The sequence below is a fragment of the Apus apus genome, chromosome 1 (genome assembly GCF_020740795.1).
Source record: "Apus apus isolate bApuApu2 chromosome 1, bApuApu2.pri.cur, whole genome shotgun sequence".
NCBI lineage: Eukaryota > Metazoa > Chordata > Aves > Apodiformes > Apodidae > Apus > Apus apus.
In genome coordinates, this window is record NC_067282.1 from 10,994,599 (window position 1) to 11,003,723 (window position 9,125).

A 9,125-nucleotide genomic window follows, 5' to 3' on the forward strand; every position below is an offset into this window, starting at 1 on the left:
TGATACTAGGCACTGTACCATGGTCAAGGAACTCCTTTCCAAACGTACAAACAAAACCAAGGTGTCAAGCAAAACCAAACTGAAACTGGGTGAAAAAGCAGTAAGATCAATTGATGAACAGAAAGTAGTCTGAGGAGACAGATACGCACCCTGAGGTTTGGTACATCCAAATAATGATTATCCATACCTCTAGCATGACTCAAAGCCCAAAATCAACATGGCCCGAACACCAGGTTTTTATATTTAGCAATTAATAAGGCTCAAGAAGCCTTATTAAAGACCCTTATCAAAGAACCCATCTGAATGCAGTCAGTACTTTGAGCATTCAAGTCCCCCCAGCCACCTGCTCAAATTTATTTTTTTTCCAAGTTTACCATCATGCAACCATGGCACTTCAACTTTTTAACTGTAGTGTATCTTTATTTTTAATACATTATTTTAGAGCTGCCTATGGCAAAATAAAAAATAAAATCACAGCTACACAAGTGCTTGTAAACAGAAGTACCAAGGCAATACACAGTCCCAATCAAAATGGATTGGACTAGTTATTTCCAGAGTCTTCGGGGTGCCTGTACAAGTAAATATAAGGCCAGGTCATTCTGCAGTTCCCCCACTTCACCAGCTCATTTTAGCCTGGAGAAGTTATTTGTGACTGCAGCAGGCCAGGCCACATTTCTACTCTTCATGTGACAAAGACACAAACACATTGGTTTAGGCAGAAGCAGATTTCACTCTGATGCTGCTCTTTATTTTCCACTCTTTTTGTGAAATACAGAGACAATTTCTGAGCAAAGCCTTTTGGGAAAGAGCTTTACTCAAAATCACTAGTCCTCTGTCTAGCACAATAAGAGCAGAGAATGCAAATTAGTTTCAATAAAAGCAACTGGCAGTCAATAAGAAAGGACTGGTCTCCAAAAGTAAAACTGGTTCCTCTAAGGATAAGAGTTATAAGAGGAAAAATATAAGATGATGAATAAAGAAAGAACAAGTGTAAACAACATGCAGGGGGGATGCAAAGAAGGAGAAAAATCTAATGATGCAATTAAAAAAAATAAATCAGACAAACTGACAAAGAACAGCTAGAGGTAAAAATGAGAGAAAAATACAGGTAACCACAGTGCAAAGCAAAGGATCATCAGAAAAAGTCTAATGGAAAACATGCAATCCAAACAAGATAAAAGAAGAATCATGAAGGGGGGCAGGTAAGAGGCACTAAGGCTTAGGGCACCATCCACGAGTTCACATTCCAGCCCGGTTCGCAGGCATTGGCAAGTCCAATAAGGAGTTCAGCATTCCTGCTACTGCACATCTGGCCATTTCACAGAACTTGTACACTTATCTCCCCTGACCTCCTACCATCATGCCAAAAGTCAATAACCACCTGAGTGGGCTGGAACCCACCCACTCTGCCTGCAGCCAGACTCCTTTTGTACCTGCCTTCTTCAACTCAGGATGCCCACAGGCACCTGCAAAGGACTGAGAAAAGCCCAGCATTACTGTTACCTCCTGTTTAAAGAAAATAATTCCTCAAGATGGACACTTTCACTGGGTCTTCCTATTATGTAAATTAGTTAATTACAGAGAGAATATATTACAGTTGCAGAAGAAGCCTTCCCTTGCAGCTGTTTTAGATAGGACTTGATATAATGGGGAAAACACAAGTACTTTGGCACTGTTAGCAACCTCTGCTCAAGAGAAACCTAAAAATCAAGTGTCTTGCATACTGCAAGTCAGTGTCAAAAATCACTCACCCTCCATCTTGCATCTACAAAGCCAGCATGGTTTCTGGTTTTATCAACATCCTCCACCAAATGCTTGGTTAACGTGAACTAAGGTCCCCATTTTGCACGTGCCTTTAATGTAGCACATTAGGAAACAGGAACTCCAGTAGTTACCTTCCTCAGAAGGTTTTCGGCCCCAAAGAATCTCACCAGCAAAATACACAACGTAACTCATTCTTTCCAAGCATGTAGCCCCCGTCTTTAATAATGTAGCTGCTTAAATGGCATACATTAATTACATGGGGTTGAAAGTGGTGTCTTCTACACTCATCTGAAACTGCAAGGGAAAGTCCTATCACTGCACACTGTTTATTTACATTTAAGTTTTGACCAGCATACTGACTAGACAGACAAGTCTCTGCCAAGTTGTTAATATACTTAAAATTATGCTTATACTTTCAGAACTTTAATACAGAATAATTTGATTTAGGCATGCCCTAAGCTTGAAGAACTTCTACAAGACTTATAATTACAAAAGTGGTTAGAAACCTCTAGTCACACTGACATCTAAAAGCACAGAGCTTGCATTTTAAAGAGAGAAAGAAGTGACTAACTCCTTTGCAACTAAAAATGACATCCAATAAATCAAACTAAGCAGGATGGAGAAGGAAAAAAAAACCAAAACAAACCCTTAAACTAAACTAGTAGTAGGGGAAAGACAACAAAGAGAATATTATTACACATTCTCATCCCCTTAAGAAACACATGTGCCTAGAGGGCTCACAAATACCTGATCTCTGGCTGTTTGCCACATTAAACATACAAAGGCTGCTTCCTCTATTGCCTACAGCAATTATTTTAGGGTTTGCCTTAACAGGTAAAAATCTGTCTCTCAAAAAAAAAAAAAAGGGGGGGGGGGGGGGGGGGGGGAGGGAGGGAGGGAGAGGCCTGCACTGCCACAGAGTTTTATATCAACAACCTTATGGTTTGCCACTTCTGCTAAGACAATTACAGCATTTTAACTGCGCATTTCCCCAAGGTAGCAAGCAGTTAAGACCTTTATATACTGAGAGAGATGCCCTTCCACATTAGCGTGGCCTATTAGCCACAAACAGGATTAAGCACTCAGCAAATCCTCCCAGAGCCCACATCTGTCAGCATAACTCTTTCCCATAAAGGGCAGCAAGGAAGGTAACTTCTCAGCTTCACAGAGTACTTACTGGAAAGCCAATACTGCAATTAAAAAAACCCAAAACAACAACAACACCACCACAACAAAACACAAACAAACAAAAACAAAACAAGACAGAGCAGCACAATCATGGAGACCCCACAGGATCTCTTACCTTGTGAAAAAAATGGCACCTGTTACAGAACTTCTGGTCTTTCCAGGCAGTCCTGCTGTTGCTCTGGTGGCCCTGTACAGTACTCAACCTTAGGGGATCTCCAGAGAAGGCAACAACCAAGATCTGTTTGCCAAGACACTTCTCCAAGGATGACAGGATTTCCATAAACAGTCAAAAACCACAGACATACAGATTGGCATGCAACAGAAATTGCTATTGGACATCACAGACATCAATCCACCCATCAATCCATTCTTGCAATGCATGATGGAGAGACCAGTATGGAGACAGATAATTTTATGCTGGAGCACCTGGACCAAAGTACTTGAAATGGGAGATGCCAGGTCCACGCTCAAAGGGCCTGGATAGCTTTGGGAGCAGCTAGGGCATGACTGCAACAATAAAAGCAAAACCCAGCCCAATCCACCAGAGAGAATTAGTGTTCAGTTCTCTGAAACCCTGATACCACAGTAAAAGAACAATTTATTTCTGAGGTCAGTCTCCGTGACAGCAGTGCTACCTGCTAAACCAGGGCAGGTCTCCCAAAACTCCATGGAGCAAGTCTTTCAGCTCCTCTAGACCACTAGCCCCTGGTGTAGCCACACCATCAGGACAACCCTTTTTGGGTTTCAGAGTAACAAGGCAAGGGAGAAAGAGGATGAAGGAAGAAAATTTATAACAAAAATTAACAAGGAAGCTGCATTACATAGACACTAAGTGCCATTGCCAAAAGATTTACCACCTGATCAGCATGTACTTCACACACACATATATACATATATGTGCAAAAGCACTTACCTGCCTATTTAATGCATGGAAAAACACGGTAAGATTAAAAAAATAATAATAATTGAGATTATTTTGCTAACATACAAATACAGCAGCAACCAGAGAGGAACCAGTCCACTCTCTCATTGTTACTGTACACACCTCCAAACAAGCAGCAACAAAGCAGTGGTCAGCTAGGGAGCATGACCAAGAGCTGTCACCTCACACAGGACAATTTCCATGCAAGCTACCTCAAGCTTGAAAACTCAGGTGTTGTTCCAGAGACAGGAGGTGTGGGCATGTGGTCACTGCTAAATACCCCATGCTTCACACAAAACAGTCCCACCAAGTCCCAAGTGAACACCAATCACATCCCAAAACGGTGTTAAGCATGCTAATGACTCCCTAGAAGGAGGGCTTTCTGAAGATGCCTGACTGTAAATGGATTGTCCTTATCTCTGTCTGCCAACACTGTCCATGCTCTTCTATATCACCCTGCCTTTGTGGCCAACAGCTCCACCAAAACCCTCTCCAGAAGCAGAACAAGAGACCTGTGCAAGTCCACAAGGAGAAAAACACTAAAGAATCAGGTAGTTCCTGGAGTTTCCCATGCAATAAGGGATATTTGACAGCTGCACCCAAAACTGCTGGTAGATGTCCCTTCCACCTTTCCCATAAAGCATGAGGGAAAGCAGTAACTAAAATTGCTGTGACAAGGAGCAGTTCATCTATCTGACAGAGATCAGTGAAGTTTCTACCTACAAAAGTTGAGAACAGTCTAAAATCAGCCGCCTTCTTAACTTCAGCCTTGGAGGTCTCTATGTTATAAATAGGCCACTAAAAGCTAGTTAACAGAGCAAAAAGTTATTAAAATGTACTAATGAGAAACTAATTTCACTTTTATTTTTTTTAAAACAGGGCATCAGGGAATTCCTACAGCCTTATGGATCATTTAAAGGAGGAAATTTTGAAGAAAGCTAAAAATAACTGACAATCACATTTTCAAAACTGAGAGAGACATGGAAACCCCAGGAGGTCCCAGCCCAGGGAGGTACCACACAGACCCGTGAAAAAGCTCATACAAATTGCAGGCAAGATCAGGACCCCGGAATGGAAATCTCTGTGACACGAGAACATTTATTTTTTTATACTGCTTTAAAAGAAGGTCTGAACCATAACCGGTTTAGAGATGTAACAGAAAGCGAATTAATTTGGGTTTTAGCTAGCCAACAATAAGGACAGCCAAAAAGGCAGGAGCTGGACTCCTGTCCCCTCATCAAAGAGACAAACCACACACAAATGAAGGCACAGTACTGGAAACAAGAGAGTCAAAAGCCACATTTTTCTATTCAGAACGGATTATCATCGGTTTTTTTTTTTTTCCCTGGGTCACCTTTGCATGCCTTCCCGAGAATCTTTTTTCAGTAGGCTGCTTACACACAGGTCTCGGTCTTGTACTCGCGACTTGGAAGCCGAAATTAAGAAAGGGGGGGAAAAAAAAAAAAAAAAAAAAAAAAAAAAAAAAAAAAAGGAGGCAGAAACACGAAACCTGAAACTCTCCTGCGAGTCCTTTGAAGAGTTCCTCTCCTCGTGGATCTCCCAGCAGTGCCGCTCAGGGGCTGCGATCCCAGCCCCCGGCGGGCCGGCAGCTCGCCTCCCGCCCGAGCCGCGGGCACACCTGAGCCCCGCACCGCCCGCACCGCCCGCACCGCCCCCGCCCGAGGCGGCCGGTCCCGCCCGCCGCGCCCTCCTGCCGGGGCTGGGCGCCGGGCTCCGGCCGGGCCGCCCCGCCGCGGGGAAGGCTTCCCGAGCCCGCGCACCCCGCTCCCCGCGCCCGCTGCGGCGGCCGCTCTCCCCCGCGCCCGCCTCCCGGCTCTCCGCCGCGGCACCCGGCCCGCGCGCCGCCTTTCCGAACTTCCCGGTTTGAAGCCCCGGGCCGCTCCCGCTGCCCCGGGAAGGCGCGCTCAGAGCCAAAGTCCGCAGGAAGTTGGCCCGCCCGGGAGCCAAGCCCGAGGCTCCCCCGGGGGACACGGCGGGCCCGACCCGCGCCTCCCCAGCGCTCCCCCGCCGCCCCTTCCCAGCCTGTCCCCGCCGCCGCCCGCACCCACCGCCCCGCCGGCCTCCTCCGGGACAGCGGCGGGGAGCGGGCCGCCGCACGCCCTCCCCGGGCTCACCCGAGGGACGGGAAGGGACGGGCAGAGCCCGAGCTGGCCGCCGGCAACTTCCCCGCTCCGCCACACGTGGGGCTGAGGCGCGGGCTCCTGCCCCCGGCGCAGAGGACGTGGCAGCTCCCTCCTCTCCCCGCCGCCCCTCGCTCCCGCCCCGGCCGCAGCCGCGCCGCGCCGGAGGCTCCTCCCGGCCCCGCGCCGGAGGATGGCGGGGCGCCCTCTGCCGCTCGCCGGGGGACCGGCTGCCCCCGGGCCTGGCCCCGGGCTCCCGGGCAGCGGCTGCGGGGCCGCCGTCCCGCCTGGCCCCGCTGCGGGAGCCCCGCCGCACGGGCGGGGAGCGGAGGGGGCAGGAGCCGCCGCCGCTCAGGGCTGCCCGGCTGGAGGGAACCCCCGGTGAGGCCAAGTTCGGGTGAGTTACAGCCCGAGCCCCTTCCCGCCCCCGACCCCGCAGGTGGCGTCCCGCCGGCTGCGTGGGGCAGGTGAGGAGAGTGCGGAAATCATCGGCAGTCCGAGTCCAGGTCCCACACGGTGGCTGCTCGGGAAGCGCTGCTCCAAGTCATGCGATGTTGCGTTTACTGGGGAACTAAAAAGGAGGATGGCAAAATAGGTGAAATCACAACGGCAGTTGCTTTCTTGTGTATCAGCAGGATGGAAGCGCTAATTGAATTGATGAAAGTCTGCAATAATGGGCTAAAATCAAAACGGAGAGCGGTCCCCACGTCCTCCAGGAAGAGGGGCTAGCCGAGGACAGCAGCAGGACTGAATTTCTTCAGCAACCCTGTCGCACCAAGCCCGAATCGCTGTTATCTCTGTACCAGCAGGACCCCAAAACACCTGTATCTGCTTCCCGGTTTCCATGGTTTAGGCTGGCTCCACCACAGAGGTACTCTTTCCTCTCACTGAGGAGAGGAGACCTCTCACCGAGTTCCTAAACAGACAGTGTAACTGGAAGAAAATAAAAGACTTCAGACATCAAATTGTATTTTCTTCTTTTCAGGATTAGACACTTTGAAAATAAAAGACATTACCTGGGCTTCAAGGTTGCAGAGTGCCTGACACAGAGGTTTCCACTGAAAAGGTTGGTTGGGAAGAATCTTACCCTTCTTCCACGTTAATAACAGCTACAAAACACTTTCCTAGCTTAACAGTGTTGGCCTTTTCCTCATGTTTTGTGTAAGAGCATTCGTGTCAGGTACCTTAGCTTAACCTTAACATACCTTCTAATTGACTGATATGAGACTGTCGTGTTGTTATCTCCTATTGCTCTTCTTTCTGCTGAAAACACCAATTTCTTCCAGCGGTGGGCAGATTTTTAATCTTGAGGTGCACTCCCAATTTGAGATTAGAATCTGACTTTGAAGTTGTAAAGTGTTTTTTGCTGATGTTCAAATAACACTGAACTGCTTTAGGGCTGAAGCAGAGAAGAAATAAAATTGTGTTTTTCTAAAACACCTCTGGCACTGTGGTTATCTCAAAGGGTTTTCTGAAGCAATGTCAAGTAAAGGAGTACCTTTAAGCATGACAGCCATTCTGTGAACAAATGTGCCTTCCTTTGAACATAGACATGATCACCTCCAATGCCATGAGAAATAGCCAATAATGGTCACCACTTAAAACCGTGAAGGAAAGATCAAGTATGTGAATATATTACATTCCTCCTTGGGCTGACTCTAGGTGAGAAAATGCAGCCCAGCAGATTAAAGGTTAAAATGAATGTGTGAAGCTTTCCTATATATTCCAGTAAAGCTGTTACACTTATAAAGCACATAATTTGTTGGCTATTAAGTTACATATTTGTGCTAAAATACCCTTAACAATAAACGATACCTGAACTTAAGTTTGAGCAATAGATCTGCCTAATGCTGGCTGGCACACAGTTAATTGCCACTGTAATCACTCCAGCCTCAGAGATGCTCTAGCAACAGGACATTGTCATTTACGAAACACAGATTAATTTCTAATCTTTAAGCAGAAGGCAATACATGGATCATATAGGATTTTCCAATCAGCATCTGTCCAGAATGGATATGATTAAGTGCATTTTTGTTTAGCTATTGATTTATTCACCTGGCTTCCCCAAATGTCAGATGCATGTATGGTTTTTGTCCAAGAAAAATAGGGCTGTTTGGAGTATTGATTGCAGCAGTGGAGTCTGCAGCACAGCTCAGTAGAAGGTGTGGTTCACATTTTAAGACATTGCACTTTTCTTTAATGAACCTGCACGTCCTCTGGATGTAGATGTAAAAATCTGCTACCAGGATTGGATTATAATCTTTACTATTTTATTTTTAATCTAGAAAAAAGTATTTTCAGGTTGAGCTATCAGTGTGCAGTAATCTCCCCTTATACCGGCTCAGAATTTCTGTAGTACTGTAAAAAGATGAGAAATGCTATTACTGAACTTAGTATTTTTTTTTTCCATTTGTTGTATCCTACTTCTGTGACAGTAGCAACTTAGGCTTTTAATAAATACATACGTGCATGTACACAGAGGAAGAGAAAAAAACATTAGCAGTACTTTAAGTGCAGCAACTGTGGTATGAGTTAAAAGTTCAAATACAAAATGTAATTCTATGGGTGCATATATGTAAACAGTACAAGGGCCTTTCCCTGAAGAATTCTTCCTTCTCTGAGAACTTACAGTGGCAAAACCTTCCAGATGATATCTTTTCCAGCTGGCAAAATGTTTCCTGATAAGAAGAAACAAATGTTGCTTCCCAAAGCTCTTTGGATTTGTGATTTTCACAGACTCCACCAGTTCTGGACTTCTTTTTTTCTGCAAAGGGTGCCAGAGCCACAACACTCTTACAGCAAATCCTTCCCACCTCTGTGCAGTTCCATCTCTGGGTTTTGCTGGTGTCTTTACCTTTCAAGAATTCCTTTGCCTTTGTTTTCTTTTTGGTTCCCCAGTTTCTTCAGATTTACTCTGAACTCTTCCTTACTCTCTGTTCATACCTTACTCCTGTGGAACTTCCTCTGGACTGCATTGTCAGAGTCTTCTTTCTCTCTTGTTAAATGGATTTAACATGGAAATGTCCCATACAGTTACCTTGATATTGATACAGATACCAGATATTGATCTGTCAAGTTTTGGATAGAAGGGATGTACCACAAAAATGCCT

General features: G+C 45.9%; 2 protein-coding genes across 2 annotated transcripts in view; one reads left to right on the forward strand and one right to left on the reverse strand.

The window, feature by feature from the left end:
- Positions 1-6,100, reverse strand: part of SMCO4 (single-pass membrane protein with coiled-coil domains 4) — a 29,465-nt gene extending 23,365 nt beyond the window's left edge. The window contains exon 1 of the mRNA XM_051632383.1: positions 6,010-6,100. The gene's annotated coding sequence lies outside the window, so the exon portion shown is untranslated. The remainder of the gene's footprint in view (positions 1-6,009) is intronic.
- LOC127396439 (basic proline-rich protein-like) lies at positions 4,039-6,980 on the forward strand. The gene is made up of 3 exons (XM_051644120.1): positions 4,039-4,126; positions 5,794-6,412; positions 6,651-6,980. The coding sequence occupies exons 1-3, from the start codon at positions 4,039-4,041 to the stop codon at positions 6,742-6,744; spliced, it is 801 nt and encodes a 266-aa protein (XP_051500080.1). The 3' UTR covers positions 6,745-6,980.
- The last annotated feature ends 2,145 nt before the right edge of the window (positions 6,981-9,125 follow it).